Source organism: Lissotriton helveticus, chromosome 4_1 (assembly GCF_964261635.1).
Source record: "Lissotriton helveticus chromosome 4_1, aLisHel1.1, whole genome shotgun sequence".
NCBI classification, from domain to species: domain Eukaryota; kingdom Metazoa; phylum Chordata; class Amphibia; order Caudata; family Salamandridae; genus Lissotriton; species Lissotriton helveticus.
In genome coordinates, this window is record NC_136063.1 from 165,567,832 (window position 1) to 165,586,431 (window position 18,600).

The window sequence follows — 18,600 nt, forward strand, 5'->3', positions numbered from 1 at the left end:
ATTGTGTCACCAGGACTGTCGAAGGCACTGAAGGTGATCTCCGTCTCACCGGTGTTGGAGGACATCTCAAAAGCCTTTCCCTCGACGTCGAACGCCTCTGTGGCGTCGACGGGGCGATAACTTTCGGCGTTGAATGCCTCGACGATGATCTGTGGTCCCTCGACGTCGATCGGTGATGATGTGCCGACGACAGAGTCATCTCCTTCGACGTCGAACGGCGTTGTCCTGCCGTCGACGGAGGTCTCGACGTCGAACGGCGTTGTCCTGCCGTCGACGGAGGTCTCGACGTCGAACGGCCTAGTCCTGCCGTCGACGGAGGTCTCGACGTCGAACGGTCTAGTCCTGCCGTCGACGGAGCTCTCGACGTCGGCCGACGTTGATCTGTCGGCGACGGAGATGTCATCGACCTGGCATGTGGCGACGGCGGAGGATCGGACATCCTCGACGACGAGCGCCGACGTGCCTTAGATGATCCCTTCCTCGACGACGATCGTCCGAGGGGGCTCTTGCTCCTCGACGCCGAGCGCCTCCGTGGAGACGTCGACGGAGGTGTTACACTCTTCGAAGCCTGTCGACGTCGAGACGACGGCGAGTGTGATCTGTCTCTCGACGCCGACCGTCGCCTGGTTGACGGCGGCGGAGTTGACTCATGTCTTGAAGCCGAACCTCTCGTCGACGGCGATCTCGTGGCTTCTCTCGACGCCGATCGTCGCCTAGTTGACGACGGCGGAGCTTTCCTCGACGACGGCGAACCTCTTTTCGACGACGATTTCCTCATCGACGCCGATCTCGACGCCGACGGAGCTTTTTCTCTTGAACTGTCCATCAGATGTCGTTTTTTCAGCGCCGAGCCCGGTGCTGAGGTTGATGGACGTTCTGACTTGCCTTTGGAGGGAGTTCTGGGTCTCTTTGAACTCTTTCTCTCCGCAGATCTTCCTCTCATGGATTTCTGGGCCAGACTATAGAGTCTGTTCCTCTCTCTGTCTTTAAGTGTTCTGTCAGACAGCTTTTTACAATGAGAACAGTCTTTAGGATCATGATCCTCTGGCAAGCATAAAATACAGACCTCATGAGAGTCTGTTTTTGCCTTCTTGTGGCCACAAGAAGGGCAATCATCAAAAAGTGAGGGCATCCTGAAAGGAAAAACCTCACAAAAAATTGACTGCTAAGCAGTTATTTACTTGACTATGATGTGAAAAGTCAAAGTAAATCAAAAAAATTGTTCTTTAGAAGATTTTCTGACTGAAAAAGGCAGAAAAGTGTGGAGCTGTGTATCCAGGGTCCTTCCTGAAGGAGCCGGAAAGAACAACTGACCTAACTGTAACCCCTGAGGCATGATGGGAAGCTAGGGGCAGAGGTGCCTTAAAGGCACAGCGTCAGTTTTAGTGCATTCAGCTACAGGTTAGCTTTTCAGTCTTTTTAGACTGGGATTTTGCAATGCAGCCTGGGAGCTGTATATGCTTACAGTGTGTTATGAGAATTTCTACTGTTTTCTGTACATTAAAACAGTTTCTAAACAAGCATTGGTGTTGTTTCTCATGTTTCTAATACAGAATTCACTGTATTGTGGAAATTCTTCACTGCATATTCCAGCTCTATTGTTTATTTGGCTGCAATTGCTTATTTTTATATATATATATATATATATTTATATATATGTCTATAATATATGTGGGGCACATATAATATATTGTTTCCGGGGTCCCGCGCATGGGCGGGAATATTCTAATGCTTATGACTATTGATGAGGATCCCCTGGAAGAGAACCAGGGCTTGTCCAGTAAAGTGGAGACACATAATGGCTTAAAGCTGTGATGCCCACTTGCATCGTCTTTTCTCTGCTCCCTTTGCACCCATGACTTACCATGCAGAGTTGGACTAAAGGGAACCCACCTAAACTAGGATCGATGTATGTTGGTTGTTCACTGTATGCGGATGACGTAGTTTTACTGGCTTTAACTCCGATAGGATTACAGAGGTGTCTCTCTGAGTTGGGAAACTATGCTGATGAACACTTTCTAAAAATAAACATCTCTAAGAGCAAAGTTATGGTTTTCAGGTCTCTGGGGTGCAGAGTTAGGAAAGATTTACATTGGTTCTTGGGGAATGATAAGTTGGAAGTATTGAAGTTGTTTCCATATCTTGGTAGAATTTGTTCCACTAATTGCTTAAATAAAGACCATATTAGCAAGTGTATAAGTAAGGTATCATCTCAAGCCTCAGCCATTCATAGACTTTATAAATGCTGTGGGCAAAGGCATTTTGAACATGTTCTTGCAGTCTAGAAGATTAAAAGTCTGCCTTCACTGAGTTATGCCTGTGAAGTAATGGAGGAGCGGTATTGGCACTTTTTATGCCTCCCCTAGGAAGCACTTGCACTGTCTAATCAATCAATCATTTGTAAAGCGCACTACATACCCGCGAGGGTCTCAAGGCTCTGGGGAGGGGAGGGACCGCTACTGATCGAACAGCCAGGTCTTGAGTATCCTCCTGAAGGTTAGCGGGTCTTGGGTCTGTCGTAGGCTCAGTGGGAGGGTGTTCCATGTCTTGGCGGCAAGGTGGGAGAAGGATCTCCCACCGGTGGTGGTTCTCCGGATGAGCGTCACGGTGGCGAGTGAGAGGTCGGCGGAGCGTAGCTGGCGGTTGGGGATGTAGAAGGAGAGTCGACTGTTGAGGTAGGCTGGGCCGGTCTTGTGGAGTGCTTTGTGTGCGCAGATGAGGAGCTTGAAGGATAACTTCTTGTTAACGGGGAGCCAGTGCAGGTTTCTGAAGTGGGGGGTGATGTGGCTGTGTCGTGGTACGTCGAGGATCAGTTGTGCCGAGACGTTTTGGATAAGTTATAGTCATTTGATGAGCTTGGTCGGGGCTCCCGCATAGAGGGCTTTTCCGTAGTCGAGTCAGCTTCTGACGAGGGCCTGGGTGACTGTCTTTCTTGTATCTGTCGGAATACATCTGTAGATCTTGCGGAGCATGCGGAGGGTCTTGAAGCAGGAGAAGGAGACGGCGCTGACTTGCTTGGTCATTGAGAGCGTTGAATCGAGGATGATTCCCAGGTTGCGTGCGTGGTCGGTGGGTGTCGGGCCTGCCCCCAGTGCTGTCGGCCACCAGGAGTCGTCCCAGGCTGAAGGGTTGGAGCCGAGGATGAGGACCTCCGTCTTCAAGACATGCTGTATTCAGGTATGGACTTGAAGCTCCGCCCATTTTTCACCCATCTTTTCAATTGGCTCCTGTTACTGTCCTTTCTTAATGGCTGTTTTTTTTTGGGGGGGGGGACATTTTATTGTATTCAACAGAAGATCTGCAGGTACATTTCTTATAATGGAGAAACATTTTGACAACATCTCAGCAATATCAATATACATAGCAAAATACAGATCATATATCTTTGCCTCTTATGTCTCGTTGTCTTAATGGTTGCTTTTGATCCATAAATAGGCTTGTTAGACCCTCCTAGTACCACCTTTTCTCCATTTCTAATCTCCAATGAGGACTGACCCTTTTACTTGTGTTGTTACTCGGTATGTTTTATTTACAGTCTGTGAGCACTATTTTATTAAAGGGCTTTCTCCTGCCTGCTGTTGCAGGTAGAATACACTCTCCCAACACAAGGAGGGAGGTACCCTTAAGACCGTTTCGGGGACAGGGTAAATAGTACACAACAACAAAAAGTCCCTAATTGGAGGACTTTTTGTTGTTGTAGAATACACTCTCCTGCAACCGCTTGTTTTTCAGTTGTATCGCAAACCCGACCGGAAGGTATAGGAGTGCTTTACGTGAGCACTAGTTCTCCAGTTACAAAGTAGCAGCTCGCTGCCATAACATTTTTCCGCAAGGACATCGGAGGACATTAGGTTTGGTCCTCGGCTTACTTGCTAAAAACCATGACTTCAACACAGGGCTCTTACTATCTCTTACCTCATTTTTTTGTTCTGTGAAAATAGATCCAAAAAGAAAAACACTGTGGCTGCAAATGTCATCTTGGGACATACTCTACTGTAACCATTTGTTTTGCAGTTGTAGAGTGAACTTGAACATAGGGTACTGGAGCGCTTTACATGAGCCCCAGTTCACCAGTTCCAAAGTAGCAGCTAGCTGCGCATTGCTCCTCGGCTTACTTGCTGAAAACCATGACTTCAACAAATGGCTCTTGGAGCCACTTTACAGAGTTTAACCTGTGAAGTGCTACTTTTGTTTTCTCTTCTTTCTTTGAACAACAGTCAGTGTTCACTTGTCCTGCTCTGCCCTCTCTCTTTCGAGCTCTTAATCCCTCTTTGTCTCGGTCTCGCTGCTCCTCCTGTCTTGGTAGACCTGGATGTTTATAAAACAGAGGCCATTTCTCGACTTGCTTTGACCTATCCATGAGGATTGTATGGCTTTTTAAACTCTCCAAGATGTGGCTCTACTTGGGTTCTGAACTGCCCAACATCCCCAGTTATTGATGATTCTGGGCCCCACTGTATGGCTCAGAATCGTTCTCTGGCTGCCCAAATCTACTGAGTGAGGAGAACATTCATAGACTTGCGAGCAGAGCTGGTTCAGTGCCACTTGCTTCATGGAGTGGAGGTCTGCTGGCAGCTTCTGTGACCTTGAGTACAACTGCCTGTGCCTTGCATGAAAGACAGAGATGAATCCGATCAAAGGCCTCCTTGTTTCTGTTCACAATTAAAACTGCATTGGCGTTGCTTTGTATAGTGTGGCACTGCGTCTTATATTTACTGGATTCACACGGTGAACATTGTGTGAGTTTACGATTGACTTCACTCTTGAAATACCTAGCAGGCTTTGGCTTTGGCTTTGGTAGAGGCAAATCTTTGTGGCCTGCTGTGTTATTGAAATCTGCGCTCGAAAATAAAGTGTGTTGAAACCGAGGGCTTTGAACTTCATCGGGTTAACATGGCATCCCTCCCTTTCATTTTCTCTTCTTTCTTTTAACAACAATCGGAGTTCACTTCTCCCCTTTGCAGATGCCCCTCCCCCTCTCCCTTTGTTCCTCTTCGTCTCTGTCTCGCTCCTTCTCACTTGCTGAAAACCATCACTTCAACTGTGAAATGGATCCAAAACCTTGGGCTGCAAATGTCATCTTTTTCAGGCATTTTGCTATTCGAGCGTGCAGCCTCAGGAGGAGAAAAAAAGTTCAAAATACGAAAAACCCACAAAATAAAGGAAGACAGAGTTGTTGCAAAGTGGCCAGATTGGTTTTATTCAAAACTATTGTTAAGGTAACTATGTTGCTCCTGCTTACATGTCACATGATTTACTTAATCTTGCATTTTCTGAGTGTTTGCTATTTCAAGGATATTGTTAACCTTTTAATTTTTTTCCAGCCAGCATATTACTCGTCTCCCTTCCCTGAAAACCTATTTCCCAATTTTTGGTTCTCCAGCGCCACAAGGTCATACGCATGGCAATCACGCCATGCAAATAGCATCACTCCACTGCATACAAAAAAAAGTAAAAAACAATTCACAAATGCAAGACATATTGCATTGCAAATGCTTGTTTGAGAAGGTTGTAGAGTGTATTTGGCGCCACATTTGTAATTTGAATCATTCACCTGTCCCTTCTGCTCTCCTGCTTGAATTTGGGCTCCTCTCTAGAAATGTATTTGCTATGGCAGTTGTTTGGGAACAATTTATTGCATAGTGATATGGGCTCTATCCGTGTTGCATTAAAACCCGAAATATTTTATATCCTGAAGGGAAAAAGTTCTCTCTTTTCAAATGATATGAATTCTCTCGCTAAGTTTGAAATTGGTCAGAATGAGGTTGCATCTCTCCCCAAGCTTCTTTTAAAAAATTAGATGAAAAAATCTATTTATGAAGTGAGCCAGAAGAGAGATATTGTACTTTGTGCTCAGCATGCTCGGAATGAAATTGTAGTTGAGAGAAGCATCAGTAAAAAAAAACTCAACCATATGTTTTATGGAGCCTTTCCCATGATGTGTGTAGAACTATCTTATTACTAATGTTGCTTCTGTTACAAATTGCAACTGATCCTGGGAAGGTAAACCTAGGGATGAGCGGCTTTGTGACCTTTGTTTGAACTATGTTCCAGATTTAAATCATGTGATATTTGTTGGTATATTCCTACATTCTTTGCAACGTCAATTAAGACCATTGTTCATACAGTACAATATAACTTGGGCAGCAGAAGCTACTCAATATCTCTTTGCTCCTCTATGAAAAATAGATTGTACAAACAAACTTTTAATTCTTTAAACACCATTTAAATATTTTTTAAATATTTTTATATACTGTAATTTTAATATCAACTGTATAATGCTTTGCACCTGTGAAATGGGCCATCGTAGGTTTCCTTAAAGATTACGTATTCCACAACAGAAGTATTGTGTTAGTACTGCCTTGTAAAGCTGAATGATTTTTATTTCCATTTATTTAGCCTTCTCACTGCCATTTTGCACTATTTATCTGCTGTACTGTACTAAGAATGTATAGTTTCCTGTATCGTTCAAGAATTGCACTGTAATGCTCAATTGATGCTATTGCTCATTTGCACTTTATCTTTCTTTGGGGTTTTATTTATACCTAGAAAATGGCACAAAGCTGAATGGCTTCCTCTTGTATTTTGTAAATTTGTATACTTTTTATTGTATGTATTACTCCTTGCATAATATTTGCTCGTAAATATGTTGTCCTCCTTGAGTTCCAAATCATAATAAAACACTTGTACTTGAACTTAAAGGAAACAAACAACAGTTAAATAAGCTCACTAAGGAAAGCATCCTTGACTATAGGTTTGTACATCTGTCCTTGTATGCTGAAGCCATACACAGTGTGCTGATTACCAGAAATTACTGATACCGAAATTTTAGGTTTCAGCTGAACTTCCAAAAATAAATTATTTGTTTTTCTCCTTACCGGGGTTTTTGAAATCTTTCCCAATCCAAGTACAAAATAAAACAAGCATTGGCATAGCAAATAGGTCTCACTTTTGGGACCTTATAAGAATTTTGTTATGCAGCATATTATCATTGGTAAAACAGCATCAACTGTTGCATAGCTAAACACTTTTAAGGTCCCAAATGCGAGACCTATTGGCTATGCTAATGCTTGAGAAAGTTAATGAAAGTTTGAGCTATTAGCGTTGCAAATAATAATGCAACACCAGTAGCTCAAACTTTCAGTAATGCGAGATCTATTGCACTGCAAATGCTAGTTTTGTATTAGAGCAGAGATGAATACTGGACAAATGCTAATGGAAGGAGGCCAAAATATGGCGTGCCCTATCTTATCACTGCAATGAACCACTAATTGCTGAGATCCATCTAGGAAATGTATAGGAGGTTGATACTACCCCCGTCCAGGCCTGTGCAGAAACTGACCGTCATCAAAAGCGAACTGTTAATTACCTGACAGAGTCAGATTAATAGAATTTACAGAAGAGGCAAAAGGGGTGATTTGCGTGGACCATCATAAGACAAAAAACTAAATTGGAAACAGAAAAAGGGCAATGAGATTGCCTGAGAAGGTGTATAGAACTACCAAGTCTCCATTAATACAAGGTTTGCTGATGACAGATTCTGGAAGTAGAGTAGCACAGACTGAGGCTTTGCTGTTATTCATGGTAAAACAGTAATCTAACAAACCATGTCAAGGGCACATGCGTTGGGATCCACAGAAGAATTATACTGGGTAATTTCACATAACCTTGTTTGGAGACCTGCACCACATGAGGTCAGCCTCTTTAGTTTGATAATCATCCATTTATGAAATAGTATGCCCAATCAGCATGGTACAGAGTCAAAAGACCACTTCGTGAAAGGGGTCTGGGGAGGGGGTGGAACGAGCGGGAGGTGAAATGGAGATGTGCGTCCCGTGCAAAACAAAAGAAAGGCAGGGCTGCGATAGTTGCAGATAAAGCTGGGCATGCCTGCGCTGCAATAAAAAAAATAATAAGGCGCCGCGTACATTGTTGTCTCAGCACTTGCAAAGTGCAGGCCGGTACATTACTTCTATGGTGAAGTGGGGAGATCCCTGGGAGCAGAGGAGTGAGTTCACCCAGAGCAGCGAATACTGTGGGAGGGAGGAGCAGTGAGGATTGAAGACAAGTTGCTGCCTCATTAAGGGAAAGGCTGTGTCTATTGTGAAAGTAAAAGCGAGGCATGATTCACATGATGTTTTTGTGTGCTCTGTGTAAAAAAAAAAAATAAAGTGCAGTGCCCATTTAAGAAATGTGTACATGCTGTTTCAGCACTTACAAAGTGCAGGCCGGTACATTAGTGCTATGGTGAAGTAGAGAGATCCCCGGGAGCAGAGGAATGAGTTCACCCAGAGCAGCGAATGCCTGCTGTACATGTGTGCTCTGTGGCGGGGGTGGTTGAAGGGAGGAGAGGAAACCAGAGCGGCCACAACGAGCATGCAAGCCACAAATGCTAACAAGCTTAAATCAAAGCAAGCAAGAAGCGCGACCGCGAGACGCGCTCTTTGGTGGGGGAGGAGCGTTGAAGTGCACGCTTGGGAGAACAAGCGAGAGGAAAGCCAGAAGGCACGATGCAAGAAATGCACGTTACTGTGCGCGTAACCGCATGCTCTAGGCCTCACAAAAAGTTGTGGTCGGCTTTTTAAAGCCCACTCACTAAAAGTCTTGCCAGACCAGCGCATGCGCTGGCTCAGGCGAGGCGTAAAAAACATAGCACAGTTGTAATTGTCCCCATTTTTCACAGAATATTATTCAGTGAGAAATCCAACATACATCATCTAATAACATGTCCCAGACCTCTGTCTCATTATTTTCTTTGTGGGGATGCATTAATAATCCTCACAGAGTTCCTCGATCCATTTGTTTTGGCAAAGACTTTGTAACTGATATCTTCAGCCTGATGTCCCGCACACTTTCCAGGTGTAATAACAGCAGACGTTGCCACTTTTATCAAGTATTTGAAACATCAAACTGTTATTGTTTAGAGGCTCATCTAAGTCAGAGTCTGCTCAAGTCTGCACACCACTAGGGTTTCGTCAGCTTTACAGTTAAACCCGATTTTGGAAGTAAAATCATGGATGCAAAGCATGATCAGACATTAACTTTCATATCTTTGGCATTCAAAAGGTGTTACTGTTACCCAACTAAACTGGGACTAATTCAGAAACCAAATTAGGAATAAACCAGTGACCTGATGTTAGACAGAAAAGTCCTTGCAGCAGGAGCATTAGTCCACTGGAATAAAGCCTACTATTGTCTTTACGTGATAGTTTTTTTCTTCTGCAGCATCAGTCAAGAACCTCCCAGGGCCTCTGTGTAGGAAACCACCTCTCTGTGCAGCACACTTACTCTCTGTGCAGCACACTAAAAGGAAGTACACTATGCAGAGTGTAAGAAATCCCCAAAAGGCAGGTAGAGGTAAAAGGAGATAATACTCTCTCTTTGTGGTAGAGTAGGCGAGCAGTAAGGCTCATCAGAAGGTAGTGTTAAGCATTAGTTGTACTCTCAGAGGAAGTAAAGGAGACACACAGTCAAGAAGAAGTCCAAGACTTTGTAAAAATAACATTGATTTTTATATCATTTTTAAGACAATGAACACAGTTCTAAGATAAGTACTTTTGTAGATCCGATTCTGCAAAGTTTGAGAACTCTGGGTAGTTCCCAAGTTTAGGTGGAAGGCAGCTCCTGTATAGAGCACCCTCAACACCAGCGACACTCTAAATTTGCTCACCTCAAATGTCTGCTTTTCTATCAAAGTTTTTAAGCATAGGATTAGCACAGTGCTATCCAAGCCGAGATAGAAATGGACCAAGTCTTTTGCCATTTGTACACAAAGTCTTTAAGCATAGGATTAGCACAGTGCTATCCACTCCGAGCTGTAAAATGACAAAAGCCATTTACCACTCCAGGCACAAAAAAAATACAGCTTTGGATTGGTAAAATACCATCCAAGCCAACCTGAAATGAATAAAAGCAACCCCTGACACGTGTTTCGCTGTCATTACAGCTCTTCAGAGAGGTTTAGCTTTGTCCAGACACAAGGGAGCACCCAGTATAAGTCAAAACAATTCCCATGCAGGCATAGAGTGACGCATAAATTATGCAAAAAAGAAGGAGAGAACTCTGGGTAATTCCCAAGTTTAGGTGGAAGGCAGCTCCTGTATAGAGCACCCTCAACACCAGTAACACTCTAAATTTGCTCACCTCAAATGTCTGCTTTTCTATCAAAGTTTTTACGCATAGGATTAGCACAGTGCTATCCAAGCCGTGATAGAAATGGACAAAGTCTTTTGCCATTTGTACAGCAAAGTCTTTAAGCATAGGAGTACACAGTCCTATCCACGCAGAGCTGTAAAATGACAAAAGCCATTTACCACTCTAGGCACAATATTACAGCTTTGGATTGGTAAAATACCATTCAAATGTATATATATATATATCACTTCTAGACAAAAAATTTAAGACGAAGAACACAGTTCTAAAGTAAGTCCTATTGGAGATTCGATTTTGCAAAGTTCTAGAAATATATCACTTCTAGACAAAATTACGCACCATAGGAAACAATGGGAAAAAAGCATAGAAATTCATAGAAATTCAGGCAATGCTTTCACAAAGTTCACCTTCTCGTTCTAGGTCGATGTTGGGACCAGGTCCAAAGTTCTACCAGGAAAAGATCAGGAGCATCCTGGATTTGCCAGGAGCAGAGGTGCTGAGGTCTTTAAAGCAGGTTTACAAAGAGGAAGGGGGCTGCTTAAAAAAGCACTGCACAGAGGGACTTGCAGGTAAGTTTGATGGGTCTCCTTAGACAGAGGAGGTCAAAAGGGCCTGGGGCGATGGGATCATAGCTGGTTGGTTGGTTGGTTGGTGCTGGGGCCGGGTGCACAGCGAACAGGTTAGCTGGGCATCGTGTGTCAAGCCGTCCTCGCGGTCAGGAGAGGGAAACTTGGAAAGGCGACCTCAGAACAACTGGGACACTCAGGAAGTGGGTCTCGGGTGTCTTGACGTCACTTGATGGGCGTTTGCTGCTGGAGCTATCGATGTCCGGAGTGAACTCTTCTTCTCAGAGTTTGCGATAGGGGTTTGTTACCCAGGTATTGGTATGCCACAGCTCCGGTAGGTTATGGTGTGTCTGAACATGGTGGGAAGACAGATTTGCCCCTCCAGAGCTGTTGTATGTACCTTTTCTTGCTTCGGTGCTGCGTCGAGGTCGTCAGGGGGCAGCACGTTGACAAACCGAACTTCACAGGATCGGTGCCTGCAGTGTGCAAGATTGATTGATTGATTGAATGGAGATTTGTAGTGCGCAACTTTGCCCGAAGGCGTCAAGGCGCAGATGATGGAAAATAGCCAAGTACGTATATAGGGAGTATAGGGGCCTAAGAGTAGGCTTCAGTGAAGAGCAGGGTTTTAAGGCCTTTTCGGAAAAGGACAAGAGATTCTTGGTTCCTGAGTTCCAAGGGGAGCTCGTTCCAAAGTCTAGGAGCGAGGGAGGAGAGCGCCTTACCTCCCCATCTCGCTATAGCAACACGAGGGACGGTTAGCAAATTCTGGTTGGCAGAGCGCAAGGCCCTACCAGGGGCGTAGGTTGAGACGAAGGACCTGATGCCCTCAGCACCAGCACCATGAAGAGCCCGGTGGGTGATGGTCAAGGTTTTAAATTTTATCCTGGCATACACGGGGAGCCAGTGAAGATTTTTCCTGATCAGGGTTCCTGAGGGGCGTCTGGGGGCATTGACGACAAACCTCGCTGCAGCGTTCTGGACGACTTGCAGGCGATGGATTAGTTTGTTGCTCATGCCAAGATATAAGGCATTGCAGTAGTCCAGGCGCGAGGATAGGAGGGAAACAGAGACAAGTTTCCGGGCGTGAGGGGAGAGGTAGTGGGTGAGCTTTCTTAACACCCTTAGGAGCCCGCAACAGGTTGAGACCGTTCTGTAAACTTGCTTGTCGAAGGCAAGTGAGGTGTCAAATATGACTCCCAGGTTCCGGGCAACGGGAGAGGGCTGGGGGCATGTTCCCAATGTCTGTGGCCACCAGTCGGCTGACCAAACCTCCTTATTTCCACCAAAGACAAGGATCTCAGTCTTTTCCCCATTTAGCTTGAGGAAGTTCGAGGCCATCCAACCTGCCACAGCTTCCATGCAGTTTCTAAAGTTTAGGGCCGTGGACTCGATAGATTACGACAGAGAGACCATGATCTGGGTGTCATCGGCGTACGAGAGCACTTCCAGTCCAAAAGTCCTAACAAGCCTAGCAAGTGGGGCCACATAAACGTTGAAGAGCGTAGGGCTCAAAGAGGAGCCCTGCGGGACCCCACACTACAAGGGCTTGGCGGTGGAAAGGAAGTCACCCAATTTGACCCTTTGCTCCCGATGAGTAAGGAAGGAAGTGAGGAGGCTCAGAGCTAGACCCTCCACCCCCATCTCACTGAGACGGGAGGCCAAGATGGTAGGGGACAGGGTGTCAAATGCGGCTGTAAGGTCGAGCAGGATCAGGAGAGTAGTCTGACCTCTGTCGACCTTAGCGCGGATGTTATTGACCACCACTGTGAGGGCTGACTCAGTGCTGTGCGCCTTTCGGAAGCAATGCTGAGAGGGGTCGAGCAGGCAGGTCTTATCGAGAAAGGCGCTAAGATGGAAATTCAGATGAGCCTCCAGCATCTTGGCTGGAGCAGGAAGAAGGGAAATGGGACGAAAGTTCTTCATGGTCCCAGGATCCAGGGAGGCCTTTTTCAAGAGGGGCTTAACGATGGCAGTCTTCCAGGATGCGGGAAATGATCCACTGGAGATAGCCCTATTCATAACTTCCAACAGGGGGGGAAGTAAGGTTTCCCTGCAATTTTTTAAGATTTTAAGCGGACAGGGGTCGAGGGGAGAACCTGACTTGATTGAGTCCAGGAGCTTGTCGAGGACCTCAGGTCCGTCCGTCGGCATCGGGCTGGGCTCTCCAGAGCCTTTCTTGCCTCCTACACTCCTGTCTCTGTAATCTAAGGGAATCTGAGTACCAGGGCGCTGACAGGCGTTTCCTGGCACAGTAGTGGGACTTAAGCGGGGCGAGAGTGTCCACAGCCCTAGAGATGGTGCTTGCAAGCTCGCGGGTAGTGGTATCAATGTCCTGAGAAGGGGGAGGCTTGAAATTGGCGATGAGGGGGCCAAGGGATTCGTTAGACAGGCCCCTGTAGCTCCTCTTCAGGACCCAACAATTTGTATCTGTGGGAGGGGCGGAAAGAAAGCCTGACGCGAATTCCAGAGGGACTGCTTTATGATCCGACCAGGAGAGGGGCAAAGGGGAGCCAATCTCAAGCCTGGGGTCGTTCGTAAACACCCCATCTAAGATATGGCCTGCGGAATGGGTAGGAAATAGCACTTTGGGGAAAAGTTGAGAGAGGCCAGTGATTCTACGAGGGACAACGTATCAGCCGAGTTGAAATTATCTAAATGAAAATTGAAATCTTCAAGAATAGTCAGGGAGGACCTATTAATAAATGGTTCGATTACTTCGAGTAAATCGGCGGCGAACGAAGACCTAGAGCCCGGAGGTCTATAGATAAGGATACCAGCAAAGTTTTCCTTGGGGGAGGTACTGAGTGAAAAGAAAAGTGCCTGAAAGGATTTCTGGGGAGATGGAAGGGACTCCATGCGACAGGTGAAGTAATTTTTGTATATAATGCCTATTCCACCCCCTCTACGACCCTCTCTGTCCTGTTTCACCATGGAGTAGCCATCAGGGAGGGCGTTAATCAGGTCAGGGCCTGCTGAGTCTGAGCCCCACGTTTCGGTGACAAAGACCCAGGAGGGTTTTCTTTCAGATACAAAGTCTCTGAAAGCAAAGTTGTTTTTGGCCAGGGAACAGGCATTAATGAGAAAGCCTACCTCTTTCAAGGGAGGGGGGGGGGGGGGGGGGGGGAGTCCTGTGCCCCAGATATCCTGGAGGGATTTGCAGCGTAAACAGGGTTTAGCGGACTAGGTTCGTTTAGACAGCTGCAATATAAGCCATGGCGCAGTTGCTCGGGAAATAATTTGTGATGGCAATCTTGCCGGGAAGGTCTGAGTGATTTAAGGGTGCTAAGTGAATACCTAAGGTTTTCAGGAGGAGGGATGAAAGGCTGAGCAGCGCCCCTGGCCCCTGACGCCTCCTTAGCGCTGACGGGCGCAGACGGGCAGGACTCCGGCACAGGTCCGGCACAGGTCCAGCACGTCCGCTGGTCGCGTCCGCTGCGCGGAGGCATGCCGATCTATTTTTATGTTCCTATCTCGACTGCCCGAGTGTCTACCTCCCAACCCAAGATGGCCGCTCGAAATCAATCCCCTCGACCGGCCGCCTCAGTACCTTATTCGTCTGAGGGCTGGCCGAAAATGCAGGGGATGCGGGAGTGCAGGCTTAAATCCTGTGCAATTTAAAATACTGGGTAAGTTTTCTTTTTTTAAATTGTGGCAAAACAGTGGTTAGATCGTTTTTTTTTAAATCGTGGCACAGCAGAGAAGGGCACAGAGAGAAGACAGTGTGAGAGGAAGAGCAACCCCCTGGCTTCCGCCTCAGGAGGTGAGAAAAGCAAAATAGCAAGGACTCAGCCCCGCCAGCAATGCCCCTTTTATGCTCCTATCTCGACTGCCCGAGTGTCTACCTCCCAACCCAAGATGGCCGCTCGAAATCAATCCCCTCGACCGGCCGCCTCAGTACCTTATTCGTCTGAGGGCTGGCCGAAAATGCAGGGGATGCGGGAGTGCAGGCTTAAATCCTGTGCAATTTAAAATACTGAGTAAGTTTTCTTTTTTTTAAATTGTGGCAAAACAGTGGTTAGATCGTTTTTTTAAATCGTGGCACAGCAGGGAAGGGTACAGAGAGAAGACACCGTGAGAGGAAGAGCAACCTCCCGGCTTACGCCGCAGGAGGTGAGAAAAGCAAAATAGCAAGGACTCAGCCCCGCCAGCAATGCCCCTTTTATGCTCCTATCTCGACTGCCCGAGTGTCTACCTCCCAACCCAAGATGGCTGCTCGAAATCAATCCCCTCGACCGGCCGCCTCAGTACCTTATTCGTCTGAGGGCTGGCCAAAAATGCAGGGGATGCGGGAGTGCAGGCATAAATCCTGTGCAATTTAAAATACTGAGTAAGTTTTCTTTTTTTTTAAATTGTGGCAAAACAGTGGTTAGATCGTTTTTTAAAATCGTGGCACAGCAGGGAAGGGTACAGAGAGAAGACAGCGTGAGAGGAAGAGCAACCTCCCGGCTTCCGCCTCAGGAGGTGAGAAAAGCAAAATAGCAAGGGAGTGATAACAGCGATTTCTTAAATGCTGGAGGTGCTCTTGGGTTCTTGGAGTCTTTTCAGGCTTCAGGACAACACAGCAGCAGTGATTGTAGAGTACTGGGAGCAGCAGGCAGGGTTTAGCACCTTTTCCTACAGCAGCAGGGCCTCAGTTCTTGAGCAGTGGGTCTTCTTTGTCCTGGTCATCTCTTGTTCGTTAAATCTGATGTTCAAGTATGTGGGTGCTACCTAAATACTTTATTTATGGGTATTCAAAAGCGAGAATGATAGTAGCTAATGGGCTACTTACCTTAAGGGTGTTTACACCCTATAGTGACCACTTCATGTGGGAAAAGGCACTACCCTGGCCTTGACAGGAGGTTTTCTCACCATCTCAAGATGGTGGAGTTTCAGAAGAGGGGTTCACATTGCCTGCCCCACCCTAGGGGTGGTGTAGCCCAAGTGGGGACCCTTCTCCTCATCTAACTAATTTTCCCACCTTTCCTCCTGCCAAAAGTGGAGCAGGAAAGGGGGCTGGCCTTCTGCCACTATCTGGAGGTTCCTGATTGGATTTTCACAGGTGGCATCGCCTTTGAAGCTTCCCGCCCAGTAAGGCCATCTTGTCTGGAGGAGATGTAAAGCACCTCAGCCCAGAGCAGGCTTTATCTCTGTCCATGAGTTCAGAAACATACCTGGTAGTGGCAGGCTGGCGAAAACAAGTGCAGAACCACATACCAGTGCTTGGTAGATTTTATGAGGACCCTCTAAAAGGGTCTCCTGTGTGAATTTAAATAATACATCCATCACTGGCATCAGTGACAATTTATAAAGACACAATGGGCCAGATGTAGGTAAATTCAATTTAGCGAGTCCTTAATAGCGATTTTTACCGAATCGCTATTAAGGACATGCTAAATTTAGGTAGAAATTGCAAAAATATTAGCGATACCTTAATATTCCTTAATTGCGAATCGCAAATTGAGGTTCGCAATCAAGAGATACCATCCCATTCATTTGAGCCCGCAATTTGCGAGTAACCCAGGGGCACTCTCAAATTCCTGGTGCAATTTCAAGGGTGCAAAGGTTCCAAAAGGTCACCCTGTTGCACCCCTGAAATGTGCATAGCAAAAAAGTGCTTTTTTAAAGGAAATCGCTAATTACCACCAACTTGAAGTTATTGGTAATTAGCGATTCCTTAAGGCTAAAGTGCACTTTCTTTTGTGCTACTTACATTGCATTTAAGGAATTACAATTTGAGATTCCTTAAATGCAATCGCAAAATAAGGAATCACAATTTTTGCGATTCCTTATGTTGCGAGTAGATTTAATTTTACCTACATTGCTCAGAGCCAAATTGCGATCGCAAAGGCTGAAATTCTGCGAATATCGCATTTGCGGTCACTATTTAGCTTCCTACATCTGGCCCAATGTTTGGTACCAAACACCTTAGGAATCAGTGAAGCCATCATGAAGCTAGGAAACTTGTACTGACAAGTATCCAGCCCATGTACTCTTGATGGCTACGCTGTGCACTTACAATATCTCAGAATAGGCTGGACATTGTAAGGGCATATCTGCTTGTGTTGATAGGCCCACACATAAGAGATAGTGCACCCTGCCTTAGGGCTAAAGGCCTGCAGTATGGGTGACTTACTTATTTCTTATGCAGTGTATGGGAGGCATGCCACAGGGCTGTGTGCCATGTCGACTTTCCGGATTTCTCAGCACCAAGGCACGCAGCCGGCAATGGCAGAGTGCATAGCATTGGTGAGGGGTCTCGGGGGTGGAAAGTCCAGTACTTCAGCCCCAGAGGACCCAGTTCAGTACCTATGCCCTAGATACAAGGGGCAATTTCTAGGGACTTACAGGGGTAGCTGAAGTTGTGGCAATCGTGGTTCCATTTTTGGGAAAGAGATCGGACACTGGGAACCGGGTTGGCATGGACTCAGTGCACTTATAGTTCGAAATCACATCAGACATCTGGCAAAAAGTGGGGGCTAACCATGTCAAAAGAGGCACTTTCCTACACTCGTGATAAAATAAAACAAAGATACCAGCTTTTGAACAAAGTAAAATGATAGTGAAAGTGGGCATATATTCCTCATGAATAGCATTGCAGGCTTTTCCAGACATACAGGTGTCCCCAGGCAATTAGCAACACTAAATAGGTGCAATCATAAGATCACATGAGGCAATGCCATATTCTATTACTCTTCCTTTCCTAATAACTAACAACTCAGTGACAATAGTAGATCAGCAACAAATTTCTCGCAAATTGGTGGAGGAGAACCGATTGGTATGAAACGCTGTTTGCTAGCAGAGCAGCACAGTAAAGGATGAGACCAACCTCCTCTTTCTCTTTCTATGAAAGAAAAGAGGTAGCTTACCGCAGCTTCAGCAGGGGGTCTATCCCCAGGATGTGATGCATGATGAGATTCAGGAACTCCTCTGGATCTGAAATGAAGGCAAAATTAGAAAATAGATATAACGTTTAACCAGAAACTACCCTCACACACAAAGCACTTAACAGCTAAAGGACCAGCAAGGAGAGAAATAAAGATTACTTACCTCTAACCATAGTCCTCCATCGTGGTAATCTTCCTATCCATTACTTTTAGAATGATGTCCAGTTACTGGGGACATCATGTAACACTTTCCAAAAAGCACATAAATGGAAATAGGAAAGACAAAAAATACGGATGCTCTTTAGGGAAATACCTGACCACTATAAACCTCAAAGAAAAGAACAAGGCATTCAACTTCCATAATACTGCCTTGGATGTCTATAATAGCTCCAGCAGATAATTTACAAGGGCCCCTTTTCTGGTGGAAAACTGGAACTGGATATTTAAATCTTTATTCCGCTAGAGACGTCACCGGCACCAGGTAGAGCCGTCTAGTCATGACTAGAGTCCAGTGGAGGGGGCGTGGCTAGCAGCCAACGAAGATGGTGGCAGCCTAACGAAGCTCCCGAACCCACCGCCCGTAATCCGCCAAATTATCCTGCTTACTAGCTCGGGAACCCTGTGAAAACTCGGGTGACCCCGACGATACCCTGCTGCCTGCTCCGGTGCTGCAGGAGAGCTGTTTCTGGTACCGAGAGAGGCGCGCTGCCCAGCCAACGTACAGCGGCCCTGGGACGCAAGATGGCGGCAGCCCCGTAACTCCGAGAAGCAGAGACCTGCAGCGCGACCCTGACGCCTGACTGAGCGCGCTGACGTGCGGCCCAGGAGAGATCGGGGGAGACCGCCTGGCGACAGGCTCCGGTGCCCTCTGCGACTGAGGGGGAGGCCATTGGGGTACCGTGATAGGCGCCCCTCCGACCCTGGAGCGACTCCTCCCTGCCCGGGAAGCCGTAATCGAGACCCCGGCGCCGCCGAGGCCTACCACCCCCGAAGTGAGCGAGCGCTCCTGACCA

The 18,600-nt window shown here is 46.4% G+C and overlaps 1 protein-coding gene across 2 annotated transcripts in view; it reads right to left on the reverse strand.

Moving 5' to 3' along the window:
- Positions 1-18,600, reverse strand: part of LOC144828458 (ubiquitin carboxyl-terminal hydrolase CYLD-like) — a 677,169-nt gene that overhangs the window by 127,892 nt on the left and 530,677 nt on the right. For both annotated transcript variants that reach the window (XM_078686635.1, XM_078686637.1), the window contains one exon: positions 17,570-17,636. In XM_078686635.1, coding sequence (XP_078542761.1) covers positions 17,570-17,636 — 67 coding nt within the window. The remainder of the gene's footprint in view (positions 1-17,569; positions 17,637-18,600) is intronic.